Raw genomic sequence first — 16,496 nt, 5'->3', positions numbered from 1 at the left:
AGCAGCAAGTTGTATAAAAAGTTATAGGAATGATTGCACATTTTCTTCATAATCTGCATTTTGATAATTACAATCATTAGGCTACAATCCATCCCCTTTTTAGGGATTTGATATGATTTCAAAATATAGCAAACATCGGAAACGATATTAAGAAAATGTTAAGAGTGATGCACCTCAAAATACATACTTGCATTAAGATACCATTGCAAAGTACTATTGAAGAACATATATACCATTTAATTCCCAAAATGATAAGACAATCGAGATTTATTTTCAAATTCAATTCAGTTTATTGTTCGCTTTATTCCGCTGCTGGCTTAGTCATATGTCGGTCGGTTCTATAAATACGAAAATCGATTTCTAAGTTCGAGCTTAGGACTACGAGCGCATGGATGCGGCCACATGCCGCCAATGCGATCTAAACTATATGCTATACTATATATACTATATGTACAATTAGGTTAGATACGAACTAGTCAAGCACTATATCACAGATGTCAAAACACAAGCTAGCCTACGAAAAAAAATGTGTGTGTGTGCCTTAGGATCGAAGCTTAGCCTACTGGATATGGATATGGATAAGGGGATATGGATATGGATTTATGGGATGCGATGGGTCGGCTTAGACTACTGGGGGTCACATAGTATTCCATATGGGTTCCGGTTGTTCTAAATATGGGGTGTATAATACTTTCCAGTGGGTGGTGGTGGTGGTTGGCGGTTGCTCTTATGTGACTAGAACGGCAACTGCGGATTGTGGTTTCATATGCTCTATATAACTATATGTATATATGTATATATATATGTATATAACTCGCTCTCAATAAATACGGAATGTGGTAATACTTGCAATGAATTCGAGAACAGGGACTCTGTGCTGGCAATCAAATAATTTACTTAAGCTACGATCGATCAATTAACGGTTAAATTAAAGGGTTTTGGGTCTTGTGGGACATGGGGGAGAGGGGGGAGAGGGGAAGGGGGCGTGTCCTGAGGATAATGAGGGAGGGGGTGCTGATGATTGGGGCGATGATTGTGTATGCGGTTTCACGTGCGCTGCACGTGACTGCGTTTCGACTGGCGCTTGCCACGTCTGCCACGTGCAAATTGGTGGTTGCCACCACCGGCAGCACCTGCAACTCCTGCAGCCGCACCACCTGCCACCGGCTTGGAGACCTCGTTGAACTCCTTGCCATTCAAGGTGGCGCTGCGCCACCGCTGCTCCACTTGATCCGCCAGCTGCTGCTGCTGTTGCTGCTGCTGCTGCTGCTGCTGCTGTTGCTGCTTCTTGTGGCTCCGCTGCTGCTGGTTCCTGTGGTGCTTCTTGTGGTGCTTGCGTGGCCGACTCCTCACCCGCTTGCCATCGCGCCGCAGCAGCTGGTACATGGTGCGCAGGAAGTCGTAGTAGTGGTGCTTCACAAAGCGCATGTCGATCGAGTCCGCCTCGCCGGCTGCCATGGACGCACTGGTGGCTGCACCACCCATGCCGGAGCCACTCGTCTTGGAGCGCAGCTTCAGACGCTTGTTCATCTCAAGGCGCGAGATCTGCGGCAGCTGCTGACCCACTGTAGTGGTGGTGGGGCCAGTGGTGCTGCTACTGCCACTGCTGGTGGTGCCACCAACTGCTATGACCGCCGCACCACTGCGCCGCTGCTTCTGGCGCGGACTCTGCGTCTGGTTGACGGCGGTCTCCAGCTCGCAGAGGATGCGCCGCGAGCTCAGGAGCAGCTCGCGCAGCTCGCGGGCGGTACTGGACTCGCGGGTGATGGACCGCTGGTCCCAGCGGATCTGCTGGCGCCTCAGATACGCGAAGCTGGCCACGTACGTTTGCATGTTGCGGTACCAGCGCTTCAGGGCAATCTGTGGGATAAATCAATAATAAACAGAGAGGGAATCGATGAGTTATTGCGCAGACACATACATTAGTTGCAAACAATGGTTTAAAGCCAAAATAAAACACTGTAGTAACCAGTTGAAAAGTAGTTGCACTTACCGTGGAATTGGGCTTGAGCTTGGGCAGGAACTTGTAGTTGTGCGTGTGCAGCGACCACATGGTCATGTTGCGGATATCGATGGCCGAGTCCTGGCTGCTGTTCAGGCTGCGGTACTCCCTAAAGGCGTGGCGCTTCAGCTGATTGAAGCTCTGTGGAGCAGAAGATGGCAAAAAGGGCAACGCGTTACATATAGATCGGGTTAAAAGAGAGCTGGCGTTTTGAACTCACCTGCCTGGGCCGCTGGCGATTGAAGCGATCTCCGGCCGTGGGATGATAGTTGCCCCCGCAGGGATTGGCCCACTCCAGGGCGGTGGTGTTCTCGTCGAAGTTGCGATAGTCGATCCAGTTGCTGTTCCGCTTCCGGTGGCGCTTGCGCGGACTCACGCTGGCCGGGATCGTCGCCTGATTTGGATGCTGAGCTCCAGCTGAGGCTGTAGCTGTAGCTGATGCTGATGCTGTGCTGGAGGTGGTGCGAATGCGCAGGCGTTCGCTGTCGATCACCGTGAGACCGCCGCTGCTGGTGGTGCTGCGCCCCTCGGCCAGGTGGGGCAGCTGGGCGGCGAGCAGCAGGACGAGGAGGGCGGGCAGGAGCAGGAGCAGCGGACGAGCCATCGCCGCATGGTAATGGTAGCTCTTCCCACTTGCTCGTCCCCTTCCCCTTCCGCTGGTCTTTCCGTTTCCCTTGCCGGCTGCCGTGGTGCTGCCTTTAGCTGTGGTCGCAGCGCACTGCCAACCAACTGCTGTCCGTGGTCCGTATCCAAATCGGTGTATATATATATAGATATAGATATATATGTAGGGAGGATAGGGATGGGGTCAGAAAGGGGGGGAGAGAGAGAGATGTAGAGAAACACACAATGAGTATCGAGAATGCAAAAGTAAATGGAATGAATTGAATTTCGGCATCAACGCGAGACGACCAACGATCAACTGCGATCACAGTTCCTTCCTGACTTCCTGACTAGATGCTGCACTAAATGGACTCCTTTTCGGGGCTTTCGATGGGTTTCTGGACGGGATTCTTGGGTGGTCGGGATGCTGGGATACTGGGATACTGGGATGCTGGGATGCTGGGGTGATTGGGTTTACTCCTTCAATGCGAATGCAACTGCAACCGGACAACAGTCTGAACAATTTGGTTCGATTTTTTTAACATTTTCTCTGCGTTTCGTTTTGCTGCTTTTTTTGTCGCTTTTCGTTGTTTTTGTCTTTTCCAGAGCGATATATGTGTATATTGAGGGCGGGGCGGGGGGGGATAAACTTTTTAATTTAGACAATTAACTCGAGAGTAGCCTGAGCGAATAATGAAGACGCATCGATCCCCAGATTCAAGGACCTAATCTTCTCCAGTCGACAAAACTCTCTGCCTTCTCGCTTGGCTTCAACTTCCAGTGTGTGAAACTGTGTGTGGGGGAACTTTTGAGGTTGAATTTTGGATTTTGAGCTAATTCTGAAATTTGGAAATTTCAAATTCTCTATCACGATAGCTACTTTATCTGACAGATCGTTTGCTGCTAAATATGCTCGAAGGATTCGCACATTTACCTAAATCCTCAATGGATTCGCATTATAGCGTAGAAAATATAAATTGAACTATTTCAAATTCTTTTTTGAACTCGCAAATGGCAGTTGCTACCTCACTGAATGTCCTGTTTGCATTACAGCAGATCCTTGGTCGTTACTCGTTGATAAGTCACTTGAAGAGTGGAGAATTGATGCCGACTGCAATATCCTTGTTGATCCCTTCTCCACTCTCCAATTGAGCCTGCTCCTATCTATCAATCAATTGATCAAATTAAAAATAATACACACACCGCATTATAGATGAAAAGTGGATTCGGTCAGGATCCTCGCGGAATCCCCGTGGTTTTTGTTTTGTGCTCCGCCTGAGCTCCCAAAAGTCCGTGCGTTAATCCAAATGGGCGATCGTTTGAGATTCGTTGTTGATTTTCCGGCGGTTTTCAATGGGCACAACACAATGCAACACAACACTCGCAAAAAAAATGTATTTATATTGTTGGAATATTGAGAGAGGCCACTGTGCTTCAGATGCGTGCTGCAGTTTGTGTTCTGATTTGGGTTTTTTGTGATATGATACTGATGTTTTTTTGGAGACTGATTCGCGGACACTACTGCTCGCGTTCGAGTGTGAAACCGAACTGAGCCCAAAGTCGCGCTGGATTTGACCAGCTTTCTTCGCTGAGAGGCTGCGGATACCAGATACCAGAATACCAGAGCGATACCGACCGACCAACCGACCGACCAACCGACCAACCAACCGACCGACCGATGAGCAGCGCCAAAAGGCCGAAACCGAAACTGAAATGGGAACTGAGGCGCGCTGAGCGGCCTCTGCCGGCGTCGCTGCCCGCCGACTGCCGCACGAGCGGTACGCCATGGTCCGAGCCAGAAGAAGACCGCCGCTTCGGACCGATCGCATTCAGATTCGTATCCGAAGAACCGCAGGCTGTCCCGCTCCCGCGCCCGCTCTCGCCGATCGCTGGCACATCCTATCCCCAGGTCACCTGCACGTGTGTGCGTGTCCGCTCCTACCTGGCCCACCATCTGTGTGTGTGTGTGTGTGTGTATTGGTGTATTTATTGTATTTGGTATATTGGTGTTGCCTTTGAGCCTGCCAACCGGCTGTCCTCTCGCGCCATCCCGCTTGCTCCTGCGGACCTGGGCGATCGAGGGTCCGGTCGCCATTGCAACTGGAGTTTTCCCACTTGCCCAATCCGCGCCACTCACTCAAAGAGCGGCGGCAACGAGAGAGAGCGAGAGAGAGAGAGGGAGATGGAGAGAGGGCGGGAGAGAGGCAGCGAGTGGATGGATGGCCTACCTGGTGCCCCAAAAGACCAGGCCTACCTACCAGACCAGGCTCTGTCCCACTCTTTTAAGCCCGGTCAGCTAGGTCCTCTCTCTCTCTCTCACTCACACACTCTCTGCTGGGTGACCTTGAGCGGCCTGCTCACCCCTCCCAAAAAGTCCTGACATTCAAATCGGCCCAGAAAGCGATCAACGGAAATGACCAACATAACACCGCACTTCGGCTCGCTAATCCAGGTAGCATCTGATCTCATCTCACCTCCATTCGAGAAGCATCCACGAGGAATGCTCTTTATTGGAAATGATAACCAATAGTGCATTTTCTCAACGTTTTCCTACCATTTTTATATAACTTTATATCTTGTATATTAAAGTTTGTATCTAAATTAAGGTATTATGAGGAATAAAGCGTAAAATAGAACAAAGTCCAGGGGAAATAATGTAACTAACATGTTAAGATTGCATGAATCAAATATGTAATATATTAGAATTTATTCCATTAGAATTTATTCCATAAGATTACAATTCTGTTAATATCTATTAACCCTTCTGGATTGCTAAGCATTTAATAGGTTATAAGATTATAAGAAATCTTCAAAGGACTTGCATAAAAATAATAGTACACTATGAACGTAGTTTTATTGTACATGTTTTTATAACTCAACTTAAACTATTTACCAAACACTTTAGTTTCGTTTAAGAATCGCTGGGATGATATTTGGCCATCTCGATCACTGTTGCAAATTCGCTATGGGTGGGAAATCAATATATAGGTAGATGTGAGATCTGTGGGCAGTGGGCCAGGTACTCCCAACTGGTTACCCAACTTTATGCCCGACTCCCAGCTACCTAGACCTCCCTACAGCGAATATGCCCATATTTCTCCCTATTTTCGAGGGCTTGCACAATTGACGACCTAATTAAATCGAGAGTTTTGCTGCATTATGGCCGCATTGTTTTGGGCAGCCGAAAACAGCTGTAGATGGTCAGATAGCGGGCCGAAACGGACAGCGGACAACGAACAGCGGACAACGGACAACGAACAGCGGACAACGGACAACGGACAGCGGACGGTGTGTCCTTGCGTCTAACCGTAAGTGCAGCGTGCAGCAACTGCTGCAGGAAGCAGTTGTGTTGCGCAGCGGGGCCACTCGCCTTGATTTCGCCGCAAGGCAGGACAAGCACAGGACGAATCTCGCAGGACCCACAACCCACGGAGAGGGACTCTCTGGCATATATATCACATATATCAAGGTGGCAGCGCACACCTTTTGTAAGAGACCTCTCCTTTGGGAAACGGGCGGCAAGGCACAAAAACAAAAAAAAATAAAAGGGCAATTCGCACCCGGAGCAACAGCTTCATTTAGGATGCACAAGGATCGGCATTGGCATTGGCATTGGGATCGGCATTGGGATCGGGATCGTGTACGCCCGAGATGGACACGATTATTGCATTGATGAGCTCCTGCTGCTGCTGTCGGTACACACACACACAGCACTCGCCGCGGGGAGGCAAGCCCCCTCCCCCCCACACGCAGTCGACTTTCTGTTTTACTTGCGATTCGTTTCGGACAACAAAAATATTTTGCTACAAAATTGAGCTGTCCTGTGAGGTCCTCGCCCGTCCAGAACGGGCATTGTGTCCTGTCATGGTGTAATTTTTTAGCGGCGTAGCGAATGCTAAGGATACGCTTTAATTGCCACGGCGAACACCTCGACCTCGAGCAGGAAGGTTAACCGAGACAGATACGCATACAGATGCAGATACAGATACATTTACAGATACAGATACATTTACCGATACACTTACAGATACAGATGGAAGTAGAAGTATCTGTGCCATAAGGAGAAGGAACCATCCGTCATTACACGCTGCTTAGCTCCTGTCCTTTCGCAGGACCTGATCCCAACCCAGGCGGCATACCTACCTCCGCACCTCCTGTTTTCCTGTTTTCGTGGGTGTGTAAGTGTGGGTGCGGGTGTGGGTGCGGCTGTGCAATGGATGGGATGGCTGGGATGGGCGGAGGTGGGGGAGGTGTGAGTTTCCCATTTCCCATTTCTCAGTTTCGCAGTTGTTTTGATGTTTTTTGATTATGCGTAAAATCGCTCGCTTTATCAAGATCCCGAAGTGCAATTCTCACATCCGCAACGGTAACTTAAACGGTTAGTTAGTCGATTTGCTTGTCTGTTTTCTGTTTCCTTATTTCTGTTTGTATCTTGTTTGTTTGCACATTTTCCGCCGCTTATCCGATCCTCAATTGCCGTTGCAATTCGGATTCGCCATGGATTCGCTCTGCCTTCCCTAGGGATTTATTGCGGTCTTTAGCCGGCCTTAACCCTTTGATGTTGATTTGTCGCCTTGAAATGCTACATCGTTATGACTTCATCAAGGGTACTGGCGTTGTTGGCCAGTAAACGTAAAGGAGTTGTACATTTATTGGTCATTTATTAGTCATTCAAGCTAACGGTTGTATGTGCATGTGTGTATAAATAAGGCTAACATCCTTTGGCCAGCTTGGAACTTGGAGTAAAAGTAGAAGTTGTTGCATTTAAGACATTTTTTCTCATAATCTGCTGGTTTTAATTCGTTTGATGTTGATTAGTCGCCCGATATCCAATTTGTTTAACTTAAGTTCAAATTTAAAAGTCCTTTATTTATTCACATGTTTATTCAATGCTTTTAAACAGCTCTTTACCCTAAAGCTAAGTTCTATATTACTATTACAACTAATATTATTTCGAATTTGCTTAAATGAAATGTGTGATAAATGTGTAGCTGAAATTTAATATTCACATAAAAGCTGCAAATATTTGCATAGTTTCATTTTTATACCCGATCAAGACTCAATCTTTGGTCCAATAAGCTGAGTTCCTTATGCAGCATGCCACATGCGGCACATGTTATCTAATCCTTTTGTGCCCATCAAATCCTTTCAGGACAATGCAACGTTTGTTAATTGATTTGCCAGAGTCCGTTTTGACCCACTGGCTGGCCGGGTGGGTGGGTCGGGGGGGTGCCGGAGGGGGCGTGGCGCGTAGCTGCCGCACAGTGCGCACTTGTGTGCGTGGGCGGTGGCACGTAGCCCCATCGGTGTGCCTGCGCGTGTGTGCGAGTGGGCCGCCGCCGATTGGTCCGCTGCCCGCAGAGCGTCACTCCGAAGACGAGCGGCTCCGAAGCGGACGGGCCAATCGGCGAGCGGAAAAGACGCTCCAAGCGAGAGGCGCGGAGAGCGCCGATTCGAGTGGAAGAGCTGAGCGCAACAGGTTGCCGCTCGCCGGAGAGATAGCGAGTGAGAGAGCGCGAGTGTGAGAGTGTGCGAGGGAGAGAGTGAGTGAGAGAGAGAGAGTGCGAGCAGCGACGAGAAGATAACAGGTTGTCGAGCGGAACATTGTGTGTGCTTGGATTTTCATTCATAAACTCAGCTCGCTGCAGCAGAGCAAATGCTGCTGCGACTGTTGCTGCTGCTGCGACTGTTGCTGTTGCTGTTGCTGCTGCCGCTGTTGCTGCTGCTGTTGCTGCTGCTGCGTCGCTCTCTGCTGCTGCGGCGGCAGCTTGCAGCTATCGTTTTTCGAGGCGACTGACGCCATTGCCACGCGAACGCCTCTGCAGCCCCAGAACCCAGAACCCAATCCCAATGCCCATCTGAATCCCAATCCCAAGTGGGTCCCCGTCCCACGCAGCACCATCTTTGATCGCTGCTGACCAACCGATCCGATTACCCCCCAAAGAATCGGGAAGCCAGCCAAGTGGCAACGGTAAAATGGGTCCTTTGGCAACACAATACCCAGAACTACATACATACGTGCAAGCATACACTGGGAGAAATGCCTATGCATGATGAGCTGCTCTTTATAAGGATGTTTGAAGGATATCTTATATCCTTCCTATGCCTCCTTGCAGTGCTTTCAATAAGGAAGCAGAAATAAAAATCAAGAACTACAGATGGATATAGATAGTATAACATTTCCGATAAGCTGCCACCTGAGAGATATCACACTTTCTTACCGTGCACGAATACCTTTTGTCGCCAAGCAGCGGAGATCACACGGCGATTGCCCGACTTTTTGCCTAATGGTCCATGAGTCACATTCAGACGGCGGTGCGGTACTTGGGGTTTTCTCAACAGCCGCGCAGTGGAAAACCTCAAGCGGATATATACACCAATGCCCATACATACATATATCTATTTATCTAGCTATCTAACTATCTATCTATCTGGTGGAACGTGCCCCGGGCACGAGCTATAAACGACGCTGGGGTGGGTCAGGGCAGGTGACGAGTCGGGCCGAAAATGGAATCTCGCATATTTCCCCAGTATTTCCGATTTGGGGGAGTGGTAATTGGGTTGCCAACCTGCAGCTTTGCAGGTCATAAATGCGAAAAAACGGTGAACAATCGAAACAAGCTAAAGTGTTAGGAGATTTACCATACTGCCATTTACTTTGAACTCTCCTGTTTGACTTGTATAATATGCAGTTGTTATATGGGAACATCACATGACCCAGACTTTAATCGATGCTGTGGACCTTTGAACGGTGGTCAGAATTCCCACGGTTGAGTAAGCCAATTCGATGTAACTTGATTTGATTTGCATCGGCATAATGCAATAGTGCCACATTTCGATGAACCGGAACTGATTCTGGATCAGCAGGAAAACACTCTACGTATGCGCCTATCAATATAATTTATTAATAGTCATAATGTAAAAATGTATGTATATATTATATGTATAAAAAAAATACGCTTAAGTAATAGTTTTCATAAGTTATCGAGCCTGCGAGGCGGTGAATGTGTTCGGTGAGTGTGGTGATGGATATATGTATATAAATAGGATGCGAAGGCGATATAAATACGTATGTATGGAGGGGGTAATGGGGATTTAATAAGTTATAATGGGGCATAATAAATAATAGGGTCTAAGGCAGATGATGGTGTCTACTTGACGAATACGAGTGCGAATACGAATCTGGATACACGTGGGCATAGCCTGTTGTTAGCTTGAGATTGCAGTGGGTCATCGGAGGCGATTATTTTTGGTATTTGCGGCTTCTTCTGCTCCCCGGGAGCTCCCTGGTGCTCTGGCCAGCGGATTAAGGATACTGCTGGATCAGCTGCTCGTACTTGTGCTCGATGATGGTCAGCACCTTGATGGTCTCCACGGCGGCGCCAAACTCTGGCCAAATGTATGCCTTATTGTACGCGGAGTGCCTGGGATTGCAGGCATCATTGAGGCCGGCGACCTTGAGAGCCTCGTGCATGTTGTGATGGAAGAATTGCACAAAGTTGTTGAAGAAGCAGTTCCAGGACTTGTGATTGAACTCGATGGTCTCGTACAGATGCTCCAGCACCAACAGCGACTCGATAATCGCCGGCATCTCCTCCTCCAGCGTGCCCACCTTGCCATCGTACACGAAGTCACCCAGCTCGTCCTGGAACTTCACGTTCTTCACCTCCGCGTCCAGTGGATGCCTCAAAGCCAGGGTGTGCTTCGAGTAGGACTTGATGTCTTGGGTCAGGTTGTGGCCCTGGTTCATCAGCTGTTGTTTGAGAAATGGGAAACTTAGCCCTTCTGCTGCCGCATGTATAGAAGGAGCTGGCTAACTTACCCATTCTTTGGTCAGGCAGAGGACCGCCTCCCGCGTATTCTTGGCCACCTCGTGCGCCACCTGCAGGTGTGTGGTGTTGGGCGTCATCCTAAGGGCCGTGCAAGTGTCCCTGCCCTCGGTCTGATTGGTTTTCAGGGTCACGATGGTGGCCTCGATCGACCTGGTGTGCTGGTGATGATGGTGGCGGTGGTTGTGGTTGTGGTTGCGATGCGGCAGGATCAGGTGCAGTCCTCGAGCGCGTCGCGGTGCCGCGGATGTGCCCGTGGGCCAACTGGTGGTGGCAACTGTGAGTAGCAGCAGGATGCCCAGGAGCCAGCACTTGGAGGGAGCTGCAATGTGAGAATAGGCGAGATTGCAGATCAGTAAATGCGTTTGCTACAATCAATCCCTAATCCTGATGGATGGGGCATGGTTTCGCCAATAAGATAAAGACGTTTGAAGTTTAGTTTAGCTTACAACTTCAATGCTTAAACATCGCTATCATTTGATGCACTTTTCTGTTTTCTGGCTGCCTGGGGGACACTTACAGATGCGACCAAAACGGGCGGACACGGCGATGCTGATGCTGTTGGCTGGCTGCCTGCAGGACGCATTTCGCGCCGGAGCAGTCTGCTGCTGCAGTCGCTCGAAGGATGCGAGCTCAAAGGATTCACTGGCACTACAACTGATGGCGGTCATATTTTTTGCTTTGTACGCTTGGCACTCGCGGTTTGGTTTGATTTCGATGTTTCTTTTTTGTCAGGTTGAAAGCGCGCTAATAAGCTAAGCTAAGTTGGAGAGCTGGGGCTGGCGTGTGGGGCTCTGCGAGATCTTACGGTTAATGAGGAGTTGGGGCACACGCCGGCGATTTAAATACAAACCGGACCGCCATCCGGCGATATCAGTAGCCGAAGCCGCACGAGCAGCGCGTGGCCGATCTTACTTTTTTTTACTTTACGCACACACACACACACACAAGCGCGCGCGCGCGTCGGCGTGTACTCACACTTGTTGCGCTTGTTGTGGCGAACAGCAACAACAACAACAACAACAATAGCAGCAACAACAGCAGCAACAGCAATAGCAGCAGCCACAGCAGCAACAACAGCATCAGCGAGCGATGCTCGATGACGATAATGAAAAAAAACAACGAAACAACGTAAAGGGAGTTCGAATTTGTTTTTCTCGATTATCGGAGGTGCGGGTGGAGGGGGGAGGTTATGCGGTGGATCGATGGGTGGATTTTAAATAGGTTTCCTGACTCAGCCAGGAGTTAGCAACCCCCCTCTGGTCACCCCCTAATGCAGCACTTGCACATGACGTTTTGTTTTCTTCCTGTCTTGCAGAAAGTGAGTTGCCTCTTGCCACTTGCCTCTTGCCTCTTGGCCAGCCGATGTAATTTATGCCCACACGCTTCATGGCCCAAAACGGATGTCACATTGAATTCTTGCACCCTACACCAGGTAATCGGGCTTCTTGGGCCTTCTTACCAACTACCTTTTTGGTTGATCTTGAATCCCTAGGCCAAGCATTTCACTTTTTTGTGTAAATGGATTTTAGTCATATTTCGCTCTGTTTGTTGGCTGATTAATACTTTGTTTGATTGATTCTTGGAATTACTTCCAAAAACAAATGCTCAAAGGTACCCTTTTGACACCAAACACCATTTTTATACGGAATTTCGTTTGTTTCTGTTCGAATTTTGATAAGCTTGAATACTGAGCTTTCCGGAAATTCTAATGTCTATAGATCAATCTTAATTTGGTCTTAAAATTCGAAAACCCAAAAGCTCAAGAAGTCAGTCAATTGGACAACAAGGAATCGCGTTTACTTTGTGCCATTTGCGAATATCCCGATTCTGTTGGCTGCTGTGGCAACGGCGTTGTCGCTTCGGATTCTTCAGATACTTCAGTTACTTCAGTTACTTTTGCTAACTGGCGATTTGTGATGCGAGTGCCACTTGCCTGGGGAATGACGCGTCGTTCCGTAGGCATTTCCGATCGATCGCTTGGCACGTGCGCGTTTTGCATGCAACTGAATGGAAACGACCACTTGACCGGTGGACTTGGCCACTGCGATCGAGCGATGAATATAAGAGACACCGCAGCAGACAGAGTGTCTGTCTCTTCTAAGCTTTTCCATTGCACACACCTAAAAAAACACACACAACACCATAGAACACCACACCATAGAACACCACACCATAGAACACCACACCATAGAACACCACACCATAGAACACCACACCATAGAACACCACACCAATGAACACCACACCATAGAACACCACACCATAGAACACCTCGCCATAGAACACCACACCATAGAACACCACACCATAGAACACCTCACCATAGAACACAACACAACAAAACATACACTCTCTGGCTGGGAATTACCCCTAAGGTCGCACGAAATATTGCTGTCGAGCAGATTGCGTACTTCGACCTACTCATTGGCTTCATCAAGCCTCCTGGGAGTCGTATTCCCTGTCGGGTTCTCTACGTATTATTTTATCAGTTGGGCAATTTGTTGGGGCTATGTTTTTACCCAATTGCTCTGGGAAGATGCATAATTGCTATATTTCCGGAATTTCCGGAGACTATGTTTAAGGGTTTTCCATTGCAATTCCATTGCATTCCTGCAATTACCGAGCAATAAGTAGTTCCTTCTCTGATTTGATTTGATTCGTATTTATTCCCTTCGCTGATTTTTTCTGTTTGTTTTGTATTTTTTGTTTTTGCCCAACAAGCCATTGTTGACTGTTAATTATCGCACTCGAGGAGGTGCTAACTTTGGCCACGCACAAATCTCGGCCTGAACTCGTTAAACCTGCAACGTCATCCGGTTCGAGGGAGATCCGCTATCTAACGCCCGTTCCTGTTTGCCATTCCCTTTTTAGAAATGACCATTCCATTCCATTGATGAGCACTTCCAGAGTGACGTACATACACGTTATTATTACTCGGTATAGTAAGAAGCTTCAAACGGCCTCCACTTACAGCGACGGAAATATCGCCCAGACTTATCGCCTCTGCCGGCCATATATTTAAATATAGCAAATATACCAAGCTTGCAATGTGGACCTTCTCGACAACCTGATGCACACGAGATCGGAATAATGTTTTCTTTTTGAAGTTATCAGGCTATGTTCACATGGAACACAGACAGTTTTTAATGGCACTCGGAAAAAAAGTAATATATCACAGCTTATAGTTTTATAATCCAGCAGGCTGATTCAGAATTTATGGTTGTAAGAGGACCATTTCCTGAGTGTTCAACTATTTGTAAATAACTTATAAGAGTAGATTCAACTAGTTTAGACTCTGTGTACCATACTCTTACTTTCCATCACCCGGCGTCAAAAAATTAAATAAAATAAAGAGTATGCCTTTGAAAGTCCATAAACTATCTATAGTACACTTTTAGCTTGGTTAGCGTCTTTAAAACTAAACCTTTAAGTATTGCAAAGAGAATATTAGAAAGGATTTCTTAAACTGTTCAGTCTATTAAGGTCCTTTAAAGTCCTCGCAGAGTCATGAAATGATTTTTATCATCTGCTCTGCTGCTGATGTTTTCAATGGCTGCCTCATCATCATGGATGATGTGTGGAAATACCGAAGATAATCATTGGATTATCGGGAGATTACCATTCGATTTGCATTGGTTTTATTATAGGGCAAAAGTCACCGTTACTGAACTTCTACTGTTCTGCACGCAACGACTTAAATACTCTTTATGTTTTATCGCTTCGCATGGAATTTATTCTATACGAATAGAATTCCCACTGTGCAAACTTCCACATAAATGGTGTATGGAAATGTTCTGGTGGAAAGACCGCACCTTAGTTAAGATGTATGTGAATCAGAGCGTTTAAAACCAAGTCCTCGATGGCTCCCAATACCGGTTGCCATACGACCATGCACACCCTTGACCGACTGAAACGGTCGGTGACGTAAATGTAGAATCTAGAATCGCCACGAGGAAATACCCCAATTGGCTGGCCGTCACCTGTCATCTGGGAGTGGGCCGAACTGACCACAGACACTCTGGCCAACCTGAACATACTGTTTAAGCTGGCTATAGCTGGACGGGTAAATCACCGAGCGACGCTGCTCCGTTGCTCCGTTGCTCCGTATTTGCGTTTGTATTTAGAAGCTGCCCCGGTCCGGCACTCTCTCTCCCTTTCCAGCTCCCCAGCTCCCCCAGTTTCCGAGCTCCACAGCGCTCCGGCTCTCCGGCTTGCCGCGTCACCTCCCATTCAGGTCGGATCGGAGTGTCGGCTGGCTCTCGGATCACGTATCATGGATTTGGGGGACCAATCGAGGGGGCGCACAGTCACCTGTTTGCCCAGCGCATTATATTATGAATGGAGCGCTGTGGGAAGCACTTGGGCACAGTGTCGTACTCGGCCTGGCGAAGGCGAAGGCGGTAAGAAAACAAGGGGCTCGGACAGGTGAGAGAAGTGCCTATTTTTGGCACCGGCCATCTTCCACAAGTCATCGAGGTGCGAGCTGTGCCGTGACGCACTGGGGTTCCCTGAACTAGCTTCCTCTTACCTTAACTTTAGGCCGCGCATATCACGTATACGTCACATTAAGTATACGCCACATTAAGTATACGTCACATTAAGTATACGCCACATTAAGTATACGCCATCTATGCGAAACATAACTTTAACTTGCAAATGAATTTAGAACTCACCTCAGTTTTTGTCACGCAACGTGTGTGATTTCAATGCGGTGATTAGCTGCAAAATAAACACATAAACAAATAGGGATATCATTAGTTCAAGGTCGAATGCGGTGAACTTGGAAAGCTTTTTGCTTTGATTTTCCCTCCACAGGCAAGTTGACCCCGAAAGTAGGCAGCGTTTGAAGGAAAAGCTTTCGCCCCAAAAGCTTTCGAAGAACTGGAACAATTTCTGTGGCCTGATTTCAGGCGGCGCTGCTAACAGTCGCGTCGCAAACAAAGTGTGCCAGTGCAAAGTGTGTGAAGAATTTAGCCATAAAAATGCGGCCATTTCACTTGACTGTCTCTGTCCCTTTCCTGTTTCTTCGGCATTCTTTTGTTGGCTTGATTTATTTTTGATACTCTGCTCGCCGTAGTGACATGGCAACTAGCTGCGGAACTTTAGGGCATTCCGGATAACTTTCATATCTCTTTTTAATTTAGGAGTGGAGTATTTTGTCTTTTTAAAATATTAATTTTAGATAGCTCGAATGGTTTTATCTAAATTTAAAAAACCCCTAAGATTCAGTTTACATTGATTTCTATTCTGATTCTTCTTAAATGCATTCTGACTTTGAAAAAAAAAAATATATATATATAATAAAAAAGGCTATTTTTAGCTGTAAACAAGCCAAGTTAACAGCCTCGTTTCCCCAGTTTTAGTAAATGTATAAAATTCCAAGAAAAGGCCGCATTTTGTATACAAATCGCATGTAAAGAAAGCAATCAAACTGCAATCCGAATCACGTTTGGCTGGCTAAATTAACCTAGAACGCCCCACAATCACGCTTCTCTCTCTCTCTCTCTCTCACCGACGTTTGCATTTCTCTCCTCGTCTAACACCCGCGTACTGGGACTACTTGCGATCTTCGAAGCAGTTCCCATTCGCATTGTTTACTCACCTTTTTGACGGTGGACAGCTGTGATGACGGGCGTCACGCTATTAATGCTTTTTGCCGCGGGCGGCCAGGTAAACCCACGTTAATTACGGGCCGCAAGAAATTCACGAAAAATCCCCGCAAACTAGCGGTGGATCTGTACACCTTTGAATACACACCGCACCAGGTAAGGGCTTAATTAAAAACCAAAAAAAAAGAACGGGGGAAAAGACAGACGCAACAGAACCGGCGAGGTCGAATGATGAAACTAAACTGAGGCAAATCGAACAGAATCGACAGCTGGAGGAGCTATACGAAAAAGCAACGATGGTCGCAGCAGAGAAACTGCTGTTTATTTGACTAATGTAAACGCAACTGCATTGTATCCCAAAAAGTTCGCTATATACTCCCATTCCATTGCTTTTTCAGTTCCCACGAATCACGAGGTTCTACTGGAACGACAGTGCTAGCGCATTCCACA

The 16,496-nt window shown here is 47.6% G+C and overlaps 2 protein-coding genes across 2 annotated transcripts; both read right to left on the bottom strand.

Annotated features, from left to right (window-relative positions):
- Positions 1 to 871: 871 nt before the first annotated feature.
- Positions 872 to 3,390, bottom strand: LOC122624152 (KIN17-like protein). Its single transcript, XM_043803595.1, has 3 exons — positions 2,223 to 3,390; positions 1,994 to 2,143; positions 872 to 1,860 (listed from the first exon to the last, which is right to left on the bottom strand). Exons 1-3 carry the CDS (start codon positions 2,604 to 2,606, stop codon positions 1,048 to 1,050), a joined length of 1,347 nt encoding a protein of 448 aa, XP_043659530.1. The 5' UTR covers positions 2,607 to 3,390; the 3' UTR covers positions 872 to 1,047.
- A 6,105-nt stretch (positions 3,391 to 9,495) lies between these two features.
- LOC122623989 lies at positions 9,496 to 16,313 on the bottom strand. The gene is made up of 4 exons (XM_043803402.1): positions 16,040 to 16,313; positions 15,111 to 15,156; positions 10,428 to 10,756; positions 9,496 to 10,358 (listed from the first exon to the last, which is right to left on the bottom strand). Exons 3-4 carry the CDS (start codon positions 10,512 to 10,514, stop codon positions 9,912 to 9,914), a joined length of 534 nt encoding a protein of 177 aa, XP_043659337.1. The 5' UTR covers positions 10,515 to 10,756; positions 15,111 to 15,156; positions 16,040 to 16,313; the 3' UTR covers positions 9,496 to 9,911.
- Between the last annotated feature and the right edge of the window lie 183 nt (positions 16,314 to 16,496).

The sequence above is a fragment of the Drosophila teissieri genome, chromosome X, assembly GCF_016746235.2.
Source record: "Drosophila teissieri strain GT53w chromosome X, Prin_Dtei_1.1, whole genome shotgun sequence".
Taxonomy (NCBI): domain Eukaryota; kingdom Metazoa; phylum Arthropoda; class Insecta; order Diptera; family Drosophilidae; genus Drosophila; species Drosophila teissieri.
This window is presented reverse-complemented; position numbering and strand designations above follow the sequence as displayed.